General features: G+C 40.4%; 1 protein-coding gene across 37 annotated transcripts in view; it reads left to right on the forward strand.

The window, feature by feature from the left end:
• The window catches only part of DTNA (dystrobrevin alpha), a 359261-nt gene that overhangs the window by 275886 nt on the left and 60956 nt on the right, over positions 1–22419 (forward strand). For 17 of the 37 annotated variants that reach the window (XR_006707706.1, XM_045458370.1, XM_045458369.1 and 14 more), the window contains 7 exons: positions 5710–5864; positions 11158–11263; positions 12514–12680; positions 15075–15199; positions 17624–17632; positions 19752–19835; positions 21558–21647. Coding sequence is in view for 36 of the 37 variants with exons in the window: in XM_045458370.1 (XP_045314326.1) it covers positions 5710–5864; positions 11158–11263; positions 12514–12680; positions 15075–15199; positions 17624–17632; positions 19752–19835; positions 21558–21647 (736 nt within the window). In the remaining variant the exon portion in view is untranslated. Of the gene's footprint in view, positions 1–5709; positions 5865–11157; positions 11264–12513; positions 12681–15074; positions 15200–17623; positions 17633–19751; positions 19836–21195; positions 21483–21557; positions 21648–21863; positions 22218–22419 lie in introns of those variants that run through there. The other 20 variants (XM_045458379.1, XM_045458390.1, XM_045458392.1 and 17 more) reach the window with 6 other exon arrangements.

Here is a 22419-nt window from a genome sequence, read left to right on the forward strand (position 1 = left end):
AAATTAAAAACTATCTGCCTCAGTGCTTAATTGAGGATAGTAGTGAAATGAGAAGGTGATGGGACCAGTATCCTTTTTTTTAAAAAAAAAAAAATTTTTTTTTAATGTTTATTTATTTTTGAGACAGAGAGAGACACAGCATGAGCAGGGAAGGCGCAGAGAGAGAGGGAGACACAGAATGTGAAGCAGGCTCCAGGCTCTGAGCTGTCAGCACAGAGCCCGACGCGGGGCTCGAACTCACGAACTGTGAGATCATGACCTGAGCCGAAATGGGACGCTTAACCAACTGAGCCACCCAGGCGCCCCCCAATGTCCTTTTTTGAAACATAGCTCCAGAGTAATCCAGGAAGCATTTCCTTCAGGGTTCGGCTGAGAGGAGAAAGTTTAGCGAAATGAACCAGGGCAGAGGAAAAAATCTTGAGGGCCTTGCCTGATGATCTCATGTCATGATTGGCCACTTATGCTGAGGACATCAGATATTTTCTTTTTAAGTCTTGAGAAACATTTCCAAATACTTACTCAATGTTATATTAATAGGCACATAGACAAAAGGATTCCATATTAAAATACGTTTGAGGAACACTAAGAGAACCAGTTTTCTGACCTTCCTTGGGGTCCTTGGGGCCTTGCATGAACCAGGCTAATTAATGCTGTGCCAGCAAGGTTCACAGTGCTGTGCATCCCTCCATTCAGGCTTCCTCAGTGTCAGATTTTGTCCCTCTGCTGGGGGAAAAAGGATACTGCAATCTCAAGAGTCCCGTCTCACTCCAGAGGCCCCCAGCCCCCAGTGTGGCATCAGAAACCAGTTGCTACACCAGTTACTGGTAACAAGAAAGGGGTGCCCATGATGGTGAGGGAGGAGTCCAGCTCTGCCCCCTGGGCTGGGAAAGGCCTCTGCTTTCCCTTCTTAGCCCAGGAAGAAACTTGGGGCCAAGAAAGACAAAGGGAATGGTTGTTAGGTAAACAAGCAACCTGTGTCTGCAGAGTTACGCTCAAGGTAACTAAGTTTCTGAGCAGATCTTCACCAAGTGTCAAAACCCCGCACATCCAGGAATTCAAAGCAAACAATGTAATTGCTAGGGTGCTTTCTCCTCACCCCACCATCAGTGAGCAAAGCATGCATGCTATCTGTGGCCAAAGTAAATCCTTTTCAGCACAGTGAAAGAAGTTAAACGCATGAGTCTCACTGGGAGTAAACTATGTTCTCCGGTCTGCGGAAATAAGTTTCGGTGTCACAACTTCTGTAGAACCACAAAAACAGAGGGTGCGATCTTGAGATATATCACATTGCCCTCTCCCAGAGCAGTGGACCTGAATCGCAGCCTAATATGCCCCCAGCTCTGGGGCTCAGGAGTCACTCTTTGTGTACTTAATCCCAGGAAGGTTTTAGTGGTATTCTGGTTAGTCGATTGAGAGCACTTTGATAAAAACAATTTAACTGAAAGCAGTTTGGTTGGAAGAATCTCTCCAAAATGTTAATAGTCAAAAATGCATATCTTGAATCACCAATATTTTTAATTTCAGTGGTAACTGTTAACTAAATATGCAAATATAGGCAAATCTGCCCGTAGACCACAGTGGCTGCCTCTTGCCGAGCAGGATTCTGTTTTCTCTGGTCTTCTTTTGCCGGCTTCGGCTGCACTTAATGATAAAACAGGCGAAGTAATGATTTTCTGCACTGCTCTTGTCAAAAAGAAAAAAATCAAATGAAAGGATATGGAATTTCTCAGGATTTGAGGGGTTTTGTTTTCCCTTCTTTAAGTTCTAATTCGCTTCAGCCAATAGGCCAGCAGTGCTTGTCTGGCAATTTTTCTGTTTTTGTGCATAGGGATGAAGGATATTTAGTTTGTTCCAACTAGCCCCTTCCTGTGAGTGTGGGGCAAGAGTAATTGCTGAAAACAAATTAGGAATTTGAGAAAGCAAAAAGCAGAAAACAGAAAATTGTCAACTGAATCTTTCAAAGTGCTTTAAAATGCATTAGAAAGGACAACAACTCCATGGTGCATCACCATTTCCAGTGCTCAGGGCCACCAGGAACCAATTGTGCAGGGTGACCACCGCGTGCCTTCCAGCTGCCTAGAGTGTGAGGGCGCCCCCTGCAGCCATAGCACACACACGGACCTAAACATAAACTTGACGGAATAAAATACCTGCTTCTGTCAAATTGTTCTTGGTCCAGTTATAAGCTATTGTTGTCATGAGTTGGAGCACCTGTTTATGCTTCTTTCTCGGGGCTCCCAGATAGTCCTAAGAACCATAAGGAATTCTGAATTTAATGCCATTAGCCTAGAAAATCAGGTGCTGTTCTAAAGCTTCTGAGGAGGGCTTGTCTGGTTTTGTTTAAAAGACCAGCATTATAGCAAACACCGTGGATTTGTTGAGTTTCTATAACGGAACTGGTTGTTTTGCCTCCACACCTACCTCCAGGGTAATATTTCTGACTCACTGGCCTGCCTTAAGTCTTTAGTATCTCCCCAACATCTCCTGGACACCACCTAAATTCCTTAGAAGAGGCTAGAAGCTCTTCATATCTCTGCCTCATCTCCCACCGAGCCCTTATGTGCACCCAAGGCCCCTTGACAATGAACTACTTGAAGAGCTTGAGTGCATCATGCTTGAGCATGCCTGTGCACATCCTGGTGCTATTTCCTAAAGCTTCACTGGCTCCTGATTGTCCTTTATACTTGGCCTAGAAGCCACCTCTATCACCTAAGAAGACCTAAAAGTCACCTGTGAAAGGAACTCTTCCCTGACCCACTCCTCACTCTGGAAACCCTCTTTGAACCCTTGCTGCCTCCTGTTCTGGTATTCACGCCACCGTGTTACAATTTATGATGTCATGTGATGCACTATGTAAGCATGTCTCTGTATCCTCAGGGGACTGGGACCTCCCAGAGGTCAAAATCTATGCCCTGTTACTGACCAATTCACAAAATTGGAATATGGCCAGTAGGCTAGATAATATTAGATAAGATTAGCGTATCAATGTTACATATACTGAAGTGGATAACTACACTGTAATCCAGGGTCAACAAACTATGGCCCATCAGCTAAGAATAGTTTTCCCATTTTTAAAGGGTTGTATAAAGTACAAAGAGGAGTGTGTGACAGAGACCATGTGTGGTCCACAAAACCTAAAATATTACTATCTGGCCCTTTACCAAAAAAGTTTGCTAACCCTTGCTGTAGTCTCATAAAAGGACATACCCTTATTCTTAGGGAGGACCCACGGCCGTGTTCAGAGGTAAAGGCCATGATATATGCAAATTAGTCTCAATTCAGAAAATATGTTTGTACATACATATATACACACGGACAAGTAGATGTAGACAGATGGTAGATGGATAGATAGATGATAGGATGATAAAATAAATGGAATAAAGTGTTAATAGATGAATCTGGATAAAGGGTATGTGAGTGTCCTTTGTAGTACTCTTATTCTTGCAATGTGTTGTTAAGTTTGAAACCATTTAAAAATAAAATTTTGTTTTAATTCACTAAAAAAATAAATATAAAAAAAAAACTATGTCCTGATTTTTCTGTACCTTCATGGCTTAGCACAATTTTATACATTTAGTATGTGCTAAGTGAATTTTAGTTGAATGAATCAATGAATGTAAATTCTTCTAATCTATTATTGTATGTATCTAAATCACAGTGGTGATTTAGAGTATGATTGGGAACATTACAGAGCAATCCCATTGGGGAGGCAGTGTCTAAGCATATGAAGTAAATGACAGAAAAAACGTGAAAAGAAATCAATAGTAAAAGTAGCTAACATTTCTGTACTGTGTACTAGGGGCCAAGCACTATTCTGTGTCTTTTACATCTGCATGCTTTTCATCCATTAACTAATTTAATCTTTGAAGTAGCCTTATATTTTATTACATACACATATATTACATATTATCAGCATATTGCATAGTATATATGGCTATATACATATGTGTGTATATATATATATATATAGTCATATAACAATATATATATAAAACAGAGAGCCCAGGACTCAGGTACAAACATATCATTTTGATAGCTTCCTCAGAGTTCCCTCGTTTATTTTTAAAAACCAGAGTGGCCATTAACAGCCATGTCCCATTAATCCCAGTGACCTAGCCCTAGTTCGGCTATTGCTTAGCAAAACTTCATCAACACAAAGGAGTTTAATATGAGCTTCAAGTTTGTGAAAGGTCAGTGTTGGTACTCCTTCTGCCTTTGCTCTAGTTAGAAATGTTGTCTAAATTTTTTCAGCAGGAGATTTGAAAGGCCTAGGCTACTTTTCAAAACTGTGTCCTGCCCTAGAAATAAAGCCCAGAAGATGGTCAGGATGCCCCAATTGTAGTTAACCAACCTGTCTAAAAACACACAAGGTGTCAGCTCCTACGCTCCTACAAGAAAGTCCATTTACTTTTCCTGGGTTTCCTTTTCCCTCTTTTTATTGGAATTCTTGAGTTTCTATATATGGGATTACATAAGAGTGTTTTGCTTTGGGCAACTTTTTTTCTTTTCTTTCTTTCTTTTGCTTTTTTTTTTTTTTTTAAACCAGTTAAAATGAGACATAAGAGAGAAAATTCACCAAGTTAACAGTTGTGAAGGCAAATGAAAACAACATTAATTTTGTTGCTTGGGTGAATTTTCTTTAGCCTCATAATTGATAAACTATTTGAAACAGTAGAAATCCTTTAGAACTGGAGTATTTGAAGGAAATGAGCGCCAATTCACAGCCTCAAAACATAATCCAGCTAAAGCCTGTAATGTGCTTAACATCTGACTGCAGTGTAAAAACCATGTCCCCACACTGCATTTTGACCTTGAGACATTAAGCCCAAACTGATCAGAGGCAGCATGTTGAATTTACAACAGTTTGTCCCAACAGCTGTACCCTCCTAGTTACAGTCTCGCACAGTGACAAACTACGATAGCAGACGCTTTCTTTCATTCCCATAGTAACTTCCACAGAGGAATTATAAAGTACCTTGAGAAATTATGCCATTAATATCACTAAGTGCCCACAGTGGCAGAAACGGAAGAACAGAGGTTCAATGAAGACACAGGCTGTCTTGGACTCTGACTTTACCTCATTGATCTTCCCCAAGGCCAGGCTCCCCCTCCACTGCGTGAGTCAAAAGACCCTTCCCCGTAAATCAAGTACCTTCCACCTAGAACACTGGGATTTATAGAAAGTTTTCTGCTTCTGTGGGAAGTTAATCAAGTGTTTTCATTATGTTCTTATCCCCATTGCATCTTTCATTTTTCAGTACCTTAAACCAAAACTCAAAGGTTTTTGTGATAATATAGATGGGCAAATAGCTAGCTAGATACATACATACATACCCCATTGTTGTAGAAAATGTTCATTGTGTGTTTCAATGAGGTCAGCATATTCCTCACATATGCAAAAATTCCTTCCATTGAGTGATGTATGAGTTGATAATTGACCTTAAAATAAAAATGGGATATTCTCTGTCTTATCAAAATATGCTAATTTTATCCAACACAATGCTGTGTTCCAGAATCAGCTACCTAAAAGACACCAAAGGAAACAATGCCAGGAATACTTCAGCATAACAATTAACCTTTATGTTACTCTTTCATAAAAAAATTACTTATTCTGCTACATTTTCGGTTATTTGCAGCAGATATGGTGCACTGAAACAGTGGGGAATATTTAAGTGATGAATAAATATCTTTCCTTTTCCCTTCTGTCAGATATTTTCTCAATGATTTCTGACTCCAGTGGGGTGATGGTTTATGGACGATATGATCAGTTCCTGCGGGAAGTTCTCAAACTACCCACGGCGGTTTTTGAAGGTCCTTCATTTGGTTACACAGAACAGTCAGCTAGATCCTGTTTCTCTCAACAGGTAGGTGGGGGAGGGGGGGTGGGGGGGGAGGGGTCAGGGGGAAGGACGTGTTAAAGGAAATATCTCTTAAACAGTAGTTTTTCTTCGGTATGTTCCTCCAAGTTACTACTTAGACAAATTCTTCATGATAAACTGTAGTGCATCTTCCAGTCTCTGACAACTGACCTCTGAACCAGGAACTGAACTCAGCATACCTGGGAAATAATAATTGGTGGCTCCTGACCGTGAGCCAGGCACCATGCTAAGTTCTTTACTCGAATTCTCCAATGCAATCCTTACGACAACCCTATACCCTCAGCGTCATGCCTGCGATTATCACTGTAGGATCAAAAGGGCCGAATTGTCACTCAGCCTCATATGAAACGTAAGTCTGGGCGAGCACCAAGCTTCTCCAATGTCTAGCAGAGGAAACAAGAAAGGAATCACATACCACGTGTAACACACCATCAGGGAGGCCCAAAATATGACAGACACGGATGCCTGCATCTCACACAACGTGATGCATTAGGGGTTCAGAGTTACATGTGTTAACTGAGAGTGGTACAAATTAGCCCAGAGAAACTATTTAGTGCTTGACAGTTTCTGTGTTTATACCTGTCCAGTCACGTAGAAAGTCTTCATGTCTGGCACCATTCTCTGGAGTGATGCAATGGTAGTTTATACAAATCCATAAACTGAAGGTTTGTTTAAAATTTTTAAAAAATCCAAACTAACCAAGAATGTCCTCTAAAAGGATCCCTTAAATAAGAAGTCGGTGCAGCAGCTAGTGAGAAGCTGCATTTAACTGCCTGGCTAGTAAACGTCATGCATCTGTTTACTTGTGACCTAGGAGATCGAAAGTGCCTCAGATCCCTGCAGGTCATGGATTTATGTAGAATCACAACTGTACACAACAACCAATGAGAGATGGGATGGTTTGATACACTAAGTGCTAACTCTGCTCCCGTGTTGAGTCATCCAGACAGCCTTTCTGACCTCTCCCACTCCCCCACCCCCAGGCCAGCTTAGGTCCCTCATCTCTGCCTCCAGATGAAGCATGCTCCCCTTTAGATTTCCCTTTGAGTTGGTAACATCAGAACGGTTCCATCGCCTAAGCCTCCTTCTACACAACTTCGTCACCCAGCAGCTCTCATCAGTCCACAAGTCCTCATTTCACCTTCTAAACGTGTCTCCAGTCACTTTCCTCATCAGCACCTGTTGCCTGCCCTATTGTATTATTCTCCACCCTGGCCTCCGGCCCCTGGATTTGTTTATTTGGTGCACGCCCCATTGCATTCCAAACTGTTTCCGAATGCCATCCTCAAGAGGCATCTTCAGAGGTTCTCAAAATGCATACAGTAGTACAACAGGGTAAAACTGTACAGAGAGAACATGAAGGAGGCTTCGTCTCTTCTCATCTATCCTTCACAACACCCCATCTAACCATGCCACTCACCTGCTGAGCAGCCTGATCGCCTGCAGGTTGAATCTCCCTTTCTTCCAGACTCTGAGAGCCCTTCCATCCTTCTCCAGCTCACCCCTCTGCCTCCAGATGCAGACTTCTATCTCTGTTCCTGCTCCAGCCACTCCGTTTTCTGAATCTGTGCTTCTCTGTCTCCAATGTCCTCCCATTTCTTGCCTCCAACTCCTTTTTCTTGCCCAAACATTGCTTTCCCCAAGAAGCCTTTCACAAAAGACATTAAGCCTCCTACCTTAACCATCTTCATATCTTAAACAGGTTGTTTCCCTATCTCATAAAAGGCACATGACAAATGCTTACCATACTGAATTTTACTGATTTAAGAGTTAGTGAGTCTTGGGGCACGTGGGTGGTTCAGTCAGTTAAGTGACTACCTCTTGATTTCTGCTCAGGTCATGATCTCACAGTTTGTGAGACATCAAGCCCCATGTCGGGCTCTGTGCTTACAGCAAGGAGCCTTCTTGGGATTCTCTCTGTCTCTCTGATGGGCCCTCTCTTTCTCATACTTGCTCTCTCTCACTCTCTCTCTCTCAAAATAAATAAATTTAAAAAAAGAGTGAGTCTTACCTTTTAACTGAAATTAACTGTTAAAATACTATGAATTAATTCAAAACACAAGTTTATTAACCTAATTTTTTTCAGCTTCTTTACCCATTCCTCTATGGATGGACCCTTGGACTGCTTCCATATCTTGGCTATTGTAAATAATGCTGCAGTAAACACAATGGTGCATATATCTTTTTGAATTCGTATTGTCATTTTCTTTGGGTAAATCCCACTAGTGGGATTACTGAGTCATATGGTAGTTCTATTTTTAATAGAACTTTTAATCCATACTGTTTTTCACAGTGGCTGCACCAACTTAATTCCCATCAACGGTGCCTGGGGTTCCATTTTCTCCACATCCTCGCCAGCATTTGTTATTTCTTGTCTTTTTGATTCTAACCATTTTGATAGGTGTGGGGTGAAATTTCACTGTGGTTTTGATTTGCATTTCTCTCATGATTAGTGACGTTGAGCATCTTTTCATGTGTCTCTTGGCCATATGTATATCTTCTTTGGAAAAAATATCTATTCAGGTCCTCTGCCCATTTTTAATTGGATTATTTGGTTTTTTGGTGTTGAGTTGTGTAATTGTCTATATATTCTGGGTGTTAACGCCTTATCAGATGTATTATTTGCAAATATCTTCACCCATTCAGTAGGCTGTCTGTTTTTTTGATGGTTTCCTTTGCTCTGCATAAGTTTTTTTATTTGGTGTAGTTCCAATAGTTCATTTTGTTTCTTGTTTCTCTAGATGACTTTTTTTTTAAGTTTATCTATTTTGTGAGAGAGAGAGAGAGAGAGAAAGAAAACTGAAGCATGCACATGTGGGGGAGGGGTAGAACGAGAGGGAGAAGGGGGGGCGGGGAGGGAGAGAGAGATAATCCCAAGCAGGCTCCACACTGTCAGTGCAGAGCCCTATGTGAGGCTCAAACTCACCAACCATTGATTGACCTGAGCCAAAATCAAGAGTTGGATGTTTAACTGACTAAGCCACCCAGGCACCCCTTGATAACTGTCTTTTATTTTAATACAACCTACATGTTCAATAAGATTTATATATGATGTTACCACAGCACAAAGTTCCTTTTGAAATATCTTATAGACTGTCTTATTCCATAATTCTTTTTATATATCCTCAATGATGAAAAATTTATATGTGTTGAAATCATAATAGCATTTTTGGAGACTTCCAGGAGTGATTTTCAGCCAGTCTGATGATCAAAATGGATAAGATTTTTTTTAAGTATAAGAAGAGGCAACACAAATATAAATAAATAATAAGACCAGTTTATATTTGTGCTTCATAAACTGGCTATAACAGCAGTTTGAATGATGAAATTCTAAAATTGTTTGCATTGCTTCATTGGAGAAAGTACAAGCCATTCCAAGTAATTATTTTGAAAGACAGGATTATTTCAGATGCTACAAATTGTGGTAACTTCTTAAAAAATGTTGTCTCATTACTTATACTTTACATAAATAGCTTTTTTTAATGTTTATTCATTTTTGAGAGGGGGAGGAGGGGCAGAGAGAGAGGGAGACACAGAATCCAAAGCAGTTTCAGGCTCAGAGCTGTCAGCACAGAGCTCAATGAGGGGCTCAGACTCACAGACCATGAGATCATGACCTGAGCCAAAGTCGGACACAACCTACTGAGCCACCCAGGCGCCCCTACATAAATATCTTTTAATAATAATGTTACCACCCCATAATACTTAAGCTATCTAGTATTTTGAGGGAAAGCTACCATTGTAAGTATCTGCTGATAAAAAAGATTAATTAAAGAGTACCAAAATATTTTGTGTGTGAAATTACAAGGACTAGTATCAGATAGGTGCCTTGAAAAGGTATGATAGTTCTTCACAACCGATTTCTTATCTAAAGATATAAATCTATCCCTGGGCTGTCTGTTCTGTTCCATTGATCTAAGTATCTATTTTTGTGCCAGCAATACTGTTTTGATTACTATGGCTTTGTAGTATATCTTGAAATCTAGAATTGTGACACCTCCAGCTTTGTTTTTCTTTTTCAAGATTTTTCAAGATTGCTTTCTTTTTGGGGGGGTCTTTTGTAGAGAACAAACAGATGGTGACCAGAGGGGAGGTGGGTGGGGGGATGAGTGAAATAGGTGATGGGGATTAATAGTACCATCATGTTGTTTTTTAATGTTTATTTATTACTGAGAGACAGAGAGACACAGAGCGTGAGCAGGGGAGGGGTAGAGAGAGGGGGAGACCCAGAATCTGAAGTAGGCTCCAGGCTGTGAGCTATCAGCACAGAGCCTGACGCGGGGCTGGAACTCACAAACTGTGAGATCGTGACCTTCGCCCAACCAACTGAGCTACCCAGGCACCCCAAGAGTACCATTCACCTTGATGAGCACTGAGTAACATATAGAATTGTTGAATCACTATATTGTACACCTGCAACTAATGTAACACTGTGTGTTAACTATACTGGAATTAAAATAAAATTAAAAAAAAAAAAAGCAAGCAAACCAAAAACTAGCCCATGCACCTGATATTACAATTCAAAATTTCAAATAAAATAGTGATCTTTGCATATAAACCTGTTATTTTTTTGTTATTCATCCTGCTATAATATCATGTATTCATATAACTTCTTATTTTTGTCATTTTGAAGGAAATTTAAAATTCATTCCTTTTCCATATCAGAAAGGACCAGGATAATGCAGACAGATGCAAACTGAGTTAAGAGGAAAGATATATCAGGAAGGGAAAAAGAATTTTTGGAACTATAGACTGTTCTAACAGCGAAGGGTCGCTCCCTCCTCACAGGATTTCCTCCTAATCTTGTATGGCAAGAACCATTCACATTAACCATGAAGTATTTAGTACTTACAGAAGTGGAGAAAGTTTAGAAGGGAAGTTGTCCTACAAATGTGGAAGACTGAGCGACTGCTACGGGAATTGTGGCTTTACCACGACTGGGTAAAGTTGTAGAGAGCAAGTCTACTCTTTGTCTTTCCTTACCGTTTTCATACTGCCCCTCATACACAAAAGCGACCCTCTCAGAATTGTCGCTCTCCCTATGACAATATTGACTCAGCCTCAATGGAGATAATCCAGTCCTATGTGTGTTTAAGTGTTAAAGCAACCAATGGTTTAAATTCAGAACTAGCTCTTTAGGTATTAGACTATATTCTCTTTCTTCATGTATTAGAGGTTAATGGAATGTCCTCTTTCTTTAATCGCAAAGGGCATGTACGCAGCAGGTAAATTCACATTATTCTCTGTTCTAAATTTTTGTGGGGTTTTTTTGATGCAGAAAAAGGTCACCTTAAACGGTTTCTTGGACACACTCATGTCCGACCCTCCCCCGCAGTGTCTGGTCTGGCTGCCCCTTCTGCATCGGCTGGCAAATGTAGAAAATGGTGAGTAGTTACTACTGAGCTATGGCAGTTTTTAAATTACTGAAATTGTTCTCTCAAGTCTACAGTTATTAAGCCAAGGTCGCTTAGTCGTTTTGAGTTTCGAAAGACCCTTTCTCCCTGATCCGTAAGGCATTAGAGGCTCACTGCAAAATTAGGAGAGTCAATTCCATAAACTCATTAAATCTCGCTGTGTGCCTCTCACTTACAAGTGGAGTGTGGCTGTAGACTGGCTCTAGCCGCAGAAGAATTTCAATAATGAATATAACATTTTTTAGTATGATAGCGTTATGTTTAGGCATGAACTTCCAATACTGGTATTCATGGCATTGACTGTTCCTGGGCACTTGGCCAAGAATAGGTGGAGGAGATGGAAAGAAATTAGGTTATGGTACCTTGCTTATCTGTAGTTATATGCTTCAAATGGAAGCTTTCGGTGATTGTGGTTACATAAATAATTTGACCAAAGGCCATTGCTTAGTAGCATGTAGACAATTACTTGGATCTGATTATTTGTTAGCTTCAAATCTCAAGTATTTTAGCTCACCTGCTTTATAATTCGAATTGTCTGCCAGTGAGAGTGAAGCGTCTCTCGAACTACCTGAATTAGAACTGTATTCAGATAATTTACACATCTCTTTGGGCATCTGCCTGTCCATCTGCCTCTCAGGAAAGAAAAAAAAGTTGGTAAATGGAGGCAACGTCACTCATGAAATAAGCCCATTAGCCACTCCATTATTAAAAAAAAAAAAAATCCATTCTCATCCAGTGTTTCTACTCTCCCTCATATCCCTTTCTTTTTTCTCCCTCTCATTTTCCATTTCTCTAACATTTGCTCTCTACCCATGCAACAGTCTGTTGTGTTCATTATTGTACTTCGGAGTCTTCCAGCGAGCTGTGCTAGTCTCCTAGAGACAGAGAGCAGTTTGGGGGAAAGACGGGTCAGTTTGGGGAATTTATATTCTTGTAGTGTAAGAGATGGGAGTAAAAGAGCCAATGGCATTGCATAAATCTGGTATTAAAAGAAGACCTATCCTCTACCCCATTTCATTTCCTCCACCTTCCACACACATGCTTGAAAAGGACAGCGAGAGTCCAGGGATAAACACGATGCTTCTCTCAGCCAAAATTGACTATCGTCTGAAATCATGGCACACAACAAAACAATGCAATTCCCATTCGGCTGTACTTTTCCTTATTCTGGCTCATACTCTGATTTGCTCATTTTTTTCTCCATTTACTACCCCCCTTAGTCTTCCATCCGGTGGAATGTTCTTACTGCCACAGCGAGAGTATGATGGGATTCCGCTACCGATGCCAACAGTGTCACAATTACCAGCTCTGTCAGGACTGCTTCTGGAGGGGACATGCCGGTGGTTCCCATAGCAACCAACACCAAATGAAAGAGTACACATCATGGGTAAGACCAGGTCCAGTCAACACACACTTGGCTGCATGAGTGTCGCTTAGAATGCAAGGGAACATCAAGGATGGGGAGAGAATTAAAGAGCAAACCTACCTTCTCTAACAGTCCTTCCTTTCCTTTCCATCCCACCCCCCACCTCACTGGGATGTCTTAATTGTTGTATCTGAATCCAGGGTCGCTTCCTAAGACTTAAACTATAGGAAGACTCAAACTATGTTACTTCTTGGAATACAGACAACTCAGTACTGGGGGTTAGATAACAACTGACCAAGCACCTTCTGGAACATAATTTCTTTTTCACAGTAGGTTAAGGCTCTTTCCAAGTTTTGTCTTATTTTTTTTGTGGGAATCGCTTAAAAATTATCATTTGTTTCCTTTTTTCTTGGTTTCCGAAGTTCTGTTAAGTGCGCGACTAGAGCATAAAGGAAAGACGTGTGAGCCACCCGTCTTTTTTTTTTTTTTTTTTTTTTTTTTACTTTTTTGGAGGAGGGGAGATTGTGTCTATATGGGCAAATCACCTTTTTGTAAATAGTGTGAGTGACCAACTTGCCAAAAATGACTTGTCGGTGTCTGTCCGTGTGATGGATGTGTGGGAGGAATTTGACCCATGAGCTTGCTGTTCACGCAGTTTAGTTGGCTGACCTGTGTCTCAGTTACACTCCCAAGATCAGTTCCCCGATGTTGTTCTTTGTACTTCTGTGAAAGTATTGCTCTATATATGGGTTGGTTTTTGTTGCATGAACCATCAAACCTGTTAACCCCTCTTGGAACAGTTCTGCGTTAAAAGAAAATGCAAACTTCTTTTGAGGTTTTTTCTATATTTTCTGTATTTCAATTAACCTATAGTCTTTATTAAAGAGGAACTTATTGTTCTTTTTTTATAAAGGAGGTCTTCAGAAAATGCATTTTAAATCAGAATGTTCTCTCGAGGAATTATTATTGGGAACCAAGATTCAGTGTAAATATATTACTTGTTTTCTAGCATCAGTCAGGTTGTGAATTCAAGGCATCACAGTGATTCACTAAGGCATCGTCTGCTGAGGGCTTTATGCCAGTTCAGATGCCACCTCCCACTGTTGGTTATGTCACATGCTGAGGATGGATATACTAACACAGATCATGAAATACAATTTAGTAAAGAAGATAGGAAAAAACACTTTCTATTTTCTTATGGTCAGCATCCTACCAATTTTCCAACTTGCTCTATCTCAGATCCTGGAGGGCTAGTGTCCAAAGACTAAGCATTTTTTCATTGTTGTTTTATATAAATACTAAAGTCAGTTTAGGAGTCTCTTTCTTAGGGATTGTGGGCTCTTAAAATTATATGGCAGGGCAATGTCTTTACAAAGTAGAATCAGTCTCCTCAAGAGGATAAAGAGGCTCTAGTGTTTTATGGGGGTGAAGGGCTGTGTTTTAAATGTTCTAAGAATTACATCTCCTAGCAAAAGCCAAAGAGGGACTTCTTATATGCCCTATCACTTAGCTTTTAAATAATGAAGACAAAAGTCACTTCATTGTATTGCCACTTACGGGCTCTGTGTGTAAAAGAAAGCGACAAAGTTGTAAGTGGCTTCTCATGGAAAGGAAAAGTTGGCATAAAGATTTATTAAGTGTGATAGATTATTTTTGATAGATTTGGCTGGAAGATTTTAAGATAAACATCCTACTGGTCTAAATGAAAAAGAGCGATCATGATGCTCTAGAAAGAACATGAATTTTAAACCCTAAAGCCTCAAATTGAAGCTCCACTTTTCCTTTTTACTGGATGTATCCAGCCACACCTGAAACATTTTGCACCTGGATGTCTGTGAAACCTTCTGCTCATCTTCTCACGTCCACTCCTATCTCCTCCCAAATCATTTTCTGTTCTTAAGCAGGAGCAATCCTTCTAGAATCACCTCTGGTCCTGTCACCTCTATGATTTAAGTTCTTCATTGTCTCCCTCTGCATCTGAGATAAAGACCACAGTCCTTGACGTGGCATAGAAGGACTTCAATGATCTGCCTTCTGCTTTCCTCTCCAGAGTGGGGTCTCCTCTTCCTCCATCTGGAATTACCTTCTCAATCCCTTGAGTTTTGATCAGAAGGACTCCTGCTGGTCCCTTGAGTCCCAGCTCAGATGTCCTATGCACAATGACTGCTTCCATTTATCACAGCATTTCCTAACACTAAGCAGCAGGAAGCAGGTACTCTGGTGGCTTGTCCCGGCACTCTAGTCCCAGCATTGAGCCAACTCTCTGACTTAGAGTAGACACTCACAGAAGACTTCATGCATAAACCAGTGAATGAATGAGTGAGTGAACGAGCATCTATTGTGAGAGCAAATCATCTCATAAAATGCTACGTAAATATTAGTTATCGTCACTTCTACCTTTCTTCTCCTTTCCAGAAATCACCTGCTAAGAAGCTAACTAATGCATTAAGCAAGTCTCTGAGCTGTGCTTCCAGCCGTGAACCCTTGCACCCCATGTTCCCTGACCAGCCTGAGAAGCCACTCAACTTGGCGCACATCGTGTGAGTATCTCTGCCCTCCAGCTGAAAAGACGTCTTTCGTCATTGACACACGTCCCCATACATACAAGGCAAATTCATGTTTGTTGCCAGGGACCACATTTTACATTTTAATTTTAAAAAAAAGAAAGTGAAAATAATGTGATTATAATTTTTACTCTAGGGGTATACAGTACTTCTGTCTTGATGTGCAAGTGAAGTATGCAACACTAATATAAATCACCTGTAGGTGGAAAATATTCAAAAAGCATCATTATAAAATATAGATGTGAGAGAGTTTTTACAACTGAACATTAACAATCAATGGAATTAATTTTAAGAAAATTTTAAGGCGCACTAAGCCTTAATATCATGTGTGCTTTGGGTCCCCAAAATAAAAACTCTTTGCTGCATTTATCTGCAGAGCCAGTCATCTTAAAGATGTCAACAAATCTGGAAATTGTCATTGTCTTATCCTAAACTACACAACTTTAGAAGAATCATGACCTGTGCGTGGGAAGGTTGAAGAGGGAAAGTTGGGTGGTAAAATTCATCAGAACATCCAAAAATAGACTCAAAAATTCTTTCTCCAAAGTATTTGTGAGTTTGGTGGGTAGAGAGTGGGCTAGGAAAGAGTGCTACCTACCACCCATTCTTTCCACCCCCCAGAAGCCTCATGCCTGGGAGCCTCTCTCAGGCCTGCATGGCCAGATTACAGGGGAGGCTGAAGTAGAAGAAAATATTTCTTCCTTGGTGTTATCTTGGGCTGAAAAGAAGAAACAAGCATATCATCTGCTTGTGCCCAGTTAGGAATTATGTAGTAAAAGGTATGTCAGAAAGGCTCTAGAAAAGGTGGTCTCCCCTCTATACAAACTCCTTTTTGTTTTGCACCGTTCAGCAGGACCTCCTGCACTGCAGGGCCTGTGTTTGCTTGTTGACATCCAGAGCTGAGCTGATCAGACCTATCAAGGTTAGGAAACCACCAGGGCAAAGTCCATGCTTCAGGCAGTTCAGAATATGACCCATTAAAGATGCCATGATGAATGCGACCTTTATGAAAGTAGTTACTCTTTCCTCTGATGGACCTAAGCAAATACCATCAAATGCTTTGTGCTGTGACATGTCTATGGCTTTATGTAAATACTACAAGGCTCTGTCTGTTTTGCTCCCAAGTGTGTTTTGAGGGTTCACTGCCTTCAGCAATACACACAGCCTGGAGGCTTTTGTTGCGGGCATGGGCTAAGCATCCAAAAAACTAATGTAAGCCAATTAGGTAGAATGTGGTTAACTTATTTTTGGAAATTTTTATCCTGAAAATAAGCCTGAAAATAAGCCAGGGCTAAATAAATCTGGGGAGTATCCCAAAGGGCCAATCACTTGCAGAAAACGACCTCATACGAGCTGTTCTTATTAAGATCTCAACTGTTCTTCCCATAGCCAGAGACAATCACTAATTTTTTAATAAATGAATAAAACTAAGTGAGAGCAAGTCTATGCTGTCTGACCTCTGCCATGGAGTCATTTCCTATCAGCCTGGCTAAGAGTTTCACCCCAGAGAACAACGTTCAATCAGAGCTGATGGGTGTAAGGAAAATAGAGAGTGGATGTGAACAGCCTGACTCTAAGAGCTTTGCAGTGGAACAGAATTAGGATGCTTCCTCCCACTTGGAGACAAAATTAGGAAGTGAGGCAGAGTGAAATAAATTTCATGGTCAGTCACACTGCAGTATTACCTAGCACAAAGCCTGTACCCCGTCATGCTCCGGCCTGGTGTGTGTGTGTGTGTGTGTGTGTGTGTGTGTGTGTGTGTGTGTTATTTAATTGGCTAATGAGTAAACAAACTTTTAACCTTAATTTCTGATGTGTTATTCAACGAACTAACTGAGGGCAATCTCTGCACAATTTGAGTTCCTTGAAGAGTTTCAGGATTCTCTTAAAATTCTCCACTAATATGCCCTTTTCTGGAAAAAGTTTCATATATTTAACCAGATTCTCCAAATAGTCCTCGAATCAAAGTAGTGATCTATACTCACTGATAATATATTTTTCCAGGGTGAATGTCTCAACTTTAAAATGCAAATTGTAGAAAATATTTCATTATTGAAATAACATACAAGAAATTCTGCACGCAGAATGCCCAATCTATATTAGACCAGAATTTTTTTTCTGTTTTTAACTTTAGACGTTTTTCTCTCATTTACTATTCAAATGTCTTTTTCCTAAATAGATACCCATGTCTTTTTCTTTTTGTTTTTTGGATAGGGGTATCTAAGACTTCTAATTTTAAAATATGCTGTTCATTTAGCTATTCTAAATTATCATAGATACATAAGGCTGCTTAAGTGGTGACATTTTGGTATTTTGGCATTTGTTCTTAGCTATTGTATTTCTTGTCAATTTTACCATGATTAACAGTCTCTATTCTATTCAATTCCTTGCTGCCAAAAGTGATACTTGGTAAGTAGTTCAATAGTCCCCTGTGTGCTTATAAAGACTTATAATCATAAGTGGTTATGAGACACAAAACAAGTGAGTAACATGAGGCCACTTTAAAGGTAATTCTGCCTTCAGCTGAACACTTACCATTCACAAGACAAATGCCAATTTTATAAAAACGTCCTCTGTGAAGGTCTCGTCCACAGGGAAAATTTTGCACTAGATCCCTGTGACTTTATCTTGTGGAGCTGTTTCTTGTTCATGAGAATAAATATGTTTAAAATTCCCAGCGTGACCTACTTATTAGGTAAAGTAACTTCTCATTTGATTATGGAGAAAACAGGAACCTCAGTTCCTTTGACAGCCACCATTTGGTGCCAAGGTTAGTTATAGTTGTGTCCCAAGTTCAACATTTCCATGATGAACCTGAAACATGAAGCCATTCACTAAGAAACCGCAGTTTCAGCTTTGCGGTGGCCAGGTTCCATAGAGTAAATTTACTAGGCTCAGTAAAAAGCATTCCAACTGTACTTGTTTTCTCATTTCCTGGAGCTAGAGCACAAAGGGAAAATTTAAAAAGACAAAAGAAAACCAGAAACGTGGGTCAAGTTGATAGTTTCAAACCTCTTGCAAAGTTAAAAATGCAGGTATTTCATTCTTCTTACTGTTTTAAAATCTGATTTACCTAACTTTTCAAAAATCACATAGGACATTTGCATAAAATTAACACCCTTGTTATGAAATGAAAGTGTTGTGCTCAAGGTAGAATTAGTTTTAAACTAGCCTCATGTGGGCCAAGACACATCCTAGATAAATAATGCAAAACGCTAAGATAGCCTTCAAAACTCCAGCTAATATATTTACAGTAGATAAAATAGTTAAGCGCTATTTTGACCTCATCCAACAGATAATGTCTTTAAAAATCTTAGAATACTGTTTAGCACCAAGTACCGGGAACCACAATTTCAGTGAATTTTTGCAAATAGTGCTGTCAAAATTATAGCATCGCATCCACTCCCATAAACGCACTGAGACAAACAAGTCTACCTTTTTCCCAGGATCTCTGCATTGTGGAATCCAACACCAGCTGGTTCCCTAAGGTAGAAACTAAACCATTGCAAATGTGTCTCTTGATCAAGCCAACACAACTAGATTCTGTAGGCTACTGTGATTAATATCTAGTGTTCAAGAATTCTGCACCGTCAAACTCAAATATGGAACTACCCTGAGATCAAATGTCCTCTGACTCAAAATGATGCCCTGCCTCATTATCCATATTCTGAACTCTCAATTCCATCTCATGGAGCATATTCCAGCGAACCCAACATAAGACTAAAAACCACTTGGAGATGAGACAGGCATCTCAGCTCTACCATTTTGCCTGAACCAAGACCTTAGTGATAGGGACAGAATGCCAGGAGATAATGAAAAATACCGTTGGAATGGCAGACCCCGTGTAGTCGGAGCTTGAGGCCGTGTACAATTCTGAGAAATACTGAACCCTATTTCCTTTCTCTCATCATATGAGAAGAACTGAAGTTTATGGGATGCCTTGCACTATGTGCCCTATTATACGGAACATCCAGATAATAGAAACTCACTAAACCCTGTGGTGTTTGACAGCATCTTCACATAGAACAAATAAGGCATGGTATGCTTTTGCAACTGAGTCGCTCCAGACCAGGTATATTGAGAAAGGGCCATTGTCATGCGGAGCACAGGAAAAGCTTCTGAAGCCCCAGGAATCCTCTGCTTTCCAAGAGGATGTAGATTCTGCTTATCATTAATTTTTCAGAGCTTCTCCTTTTAGAACACAGTGGACCTGAAGCTGCCCCAGAGTCTTTGCTCCATTCAAGAATGTGACTCAGTGAAACAGCAAGGCTCAAAGCTCACGGATAAATATTCCTATGGCATCCAGAGGTCTTCCTCCTAATTGTTAATGGACATTCCACGTTTTCAAGGAAATGTAACTTCCCAGAACACTTAAACAATTTCAGTGCAAAATACAAAATTTTGTGTTGATCCTGGGTATGATAGATCTCTGATCTTTGCAGCCCTTTTCCTGGAGAGATGGTGGATAGTTTTTAACTTGTGACTTTTACTTGTTTTAACTTCCCACCCACACTGTACTTCGTTTTAGGCCACCCAGACCTGTAACCAGCATGAATGACACCCTCTTCTCCCACTCTGTCCCCTCCTCAGGAAGTCCTTTCATTACCAGGAGGTAAGTTCCCATCTTATTATGAAATAAGCCCTCTCTTTGGTAATGACCCCTAATTCTGGGTTAAGAAAAATTTTCTAATGTAAGCCAAGTGTGGAAGATGACTGTTTGAAACTAGTTTGTAAATATCTGTCACAAGTTTTCACTTTCGCTCACTTGGATGCTTTCGAAGATAGCTGGGATGGCTTTTGGGATTAATGTCACTTCTGGAAACTTGCATTTATGATTCACCCACAGTAGGAATGTGGGATGTGTTTAAGTTTTATGATCAACACACATGTATTCCATCTCGTTGAGAAAGTCACCTTTGTATCGCTTGGAATGGCCCATTTAAGCCGGGGAATTGGAATTTCAAGATGCAATGGGAAATTTCTTATGTACGTTCTGAAACATTGTATAATCTCATCTCAAAATTTGGTGAACTCTGGAGTTCCTGGGGCTAAAAGCTGGAGATCAAACTTGGAAGTATAGTTTCCACATAAGTGATTTCAGGGATTATAACAAGAACTTTTTTAAAAGGGTCTCCTGTTTTTTATACAAAGATTCACTCCCATGTGAGCAAAGAACAGGTGAAGCAAATACTTCTCTTAGAGCTAGCTTGATAAATACGCAGGGTCAAGAGATACTCCAAATCATTTGATCAAATCTCACCAGTAAAGTACCAGGAACTTATTTTATCAGTACGTGGAGAAGGCTCACAGGAAAGCAGAAACAAAGGTAAGGAAAAGTGGAGTGAGTAATGAACCTAAGATTTCAAATGCCTTTCAGCAGGAAAAAAAAAAAAGAAAAAAACAACCTCATGTTTCATAAAGCGAACATAATCAGCCTTTTCCCCTGGTGAGGTTTCTGAAGTACCAGTTTCACTGTAATATCCTGGTACATTCAAGTGAGGGTTTGCAGACAATGAGACTCAGAACACTGCTGATTTTTTTCCCTGAGTTCCTGTATTTGCCCATCAGCAGGAACGGGAGATGAAGATGTTCCCCATAATTGTAATTAGCGTAATAAATAGAATGTTGTAGTTGGCGGTATTGCCCCCCCCCCTCTAAATTAAGCAGGTCTGTAACAAGGGGAAATGAGGACGCACTTGAACCGCAGAACACCCACAGTGAAATAACATGGTTTAGGCGCTGTGTGTTCCTTTAAGCGCTCCTTTTCAAAGCCACAAGCATATTCAACCATCTTTTCCAAAACAAAATCATAAACTGTAAAATCTGTAAGAGACACGGGCCTGTACATCTATCTAGGGAAGATCTGCCATGATGTTAAGAAAGATGTGCTTTTATTAGGAAACCCTGCATTCTGCAAATGTCAAGCAGAGGTAGACCCCATCCTTACTGAAGGTCGTTTTATATCATTTCAGCTCGGACGGTGCTTATGGTGGATGCGTCTAGATGGATAACATGGCTTCCTCTCCTCTAAAATATCCCTATAATATACTTTGAGCTGTTCTGGTTCCTCCAGGGTGCGTGGTACCCGTTAACCCAAACTATGATCATTTCCCCTTTTTCCCATTTTCAGTCCTGTTGGAATATTCTCTGTGAACCACAGATAACGTTGTTTAAAGACTGCAGTTCTTTCTGTCACCACGGAGGTTAGCCTCTGGTTTCTGTTTTGAGGGTGCTGTTCAATAAAGCTGTGTACACTGAATGCCTTTCCTCTCTGAGTGGGCCTTGCTCTGTCCGTGGAAGGTTTTAATGAGGTCTCATTGTTTGCACCCCTCAGGTCACCTGAGGGGATAAGTGCATCCAGCCCTGTGGCTGAAGAGCATTCGCTCATAAAGCTGTATGTAAATCAGCTTGACCACGGCTCACGGTCAGTATCCCAGCGCTCAATCACTAATCGTAGTTAGTAGTTCCATAGCTAGACTGCTAGTCATTCTCCTCCATCACTAAAATCCTCTTCTCATATGTCTTAGTAGAGATATAGAAGTCTTCGGGGAGTTCATGAGATTCCGTGGAGAATTTTCAACTCGATCTGGGCTTCTCAGCTCTTTCCTCTCTTTTCTGCTTATGTTAATTGATTTCGCAGCCTCATACCCGTATACATGAGCTGCATATATATGAAGAGTACCAAGCCGATCTTCTTCTTTGGATGAAACTCTGCTTTTGTATAGTTTGCAAGACCCCAGTTGGTGATTTCTTAGATTCTTGAATCAAAGAGCCTCTTGGAATGATCTTGAGCACTAATGGCATAAGACCAGGACAATGCCACATGGCTGGACCATATTGTAGTAAAAAAAAACTTGAGAATTTGTATCCACTATCCTACTAAGTCTGGACCACTCTTCCCCCAGGTCAGGCAGTCTGATTCCTATTTTTTATATATATTTTTTAATGTTTATTCATTTTTGAGAAAGAGAGCACGAGCAGCGGAGGAACAGCGAGAGAGGGAGGCACAGAATCTGAAGCAGGCTCCAGGTTCCGAGCTGTCAGCATAGAGCCCGATGCAGGGCTCAAACCCATAAACCACAAGATCATGACCTGAGCCGAAGTCAGCTGCTCAACCGACTGAGCTACCCAGGTGCCCCTGATTCTTATTAAAGTAGCAATTTAAAAACGACCTTCATGCTCTCCATGCTTAATTT

This window comes from Leopardus geoffroyi, chromosome D3 (genome assembly GCF_018350155.1).
Source record: "Leopardus geoffroyi isolate Oge1 chromosome D3, O.geoffroyi_Oge1_pat1.0, whole genome shotgun sequence".
In the NCBI taxonomy this organism is placed as follows: domain Eukaryota; kingdom Metazoa; phylum Chordata; class Mammalia; order Carnivora; family Felidae; genus Leopardus; species Leopardus geoffroyi.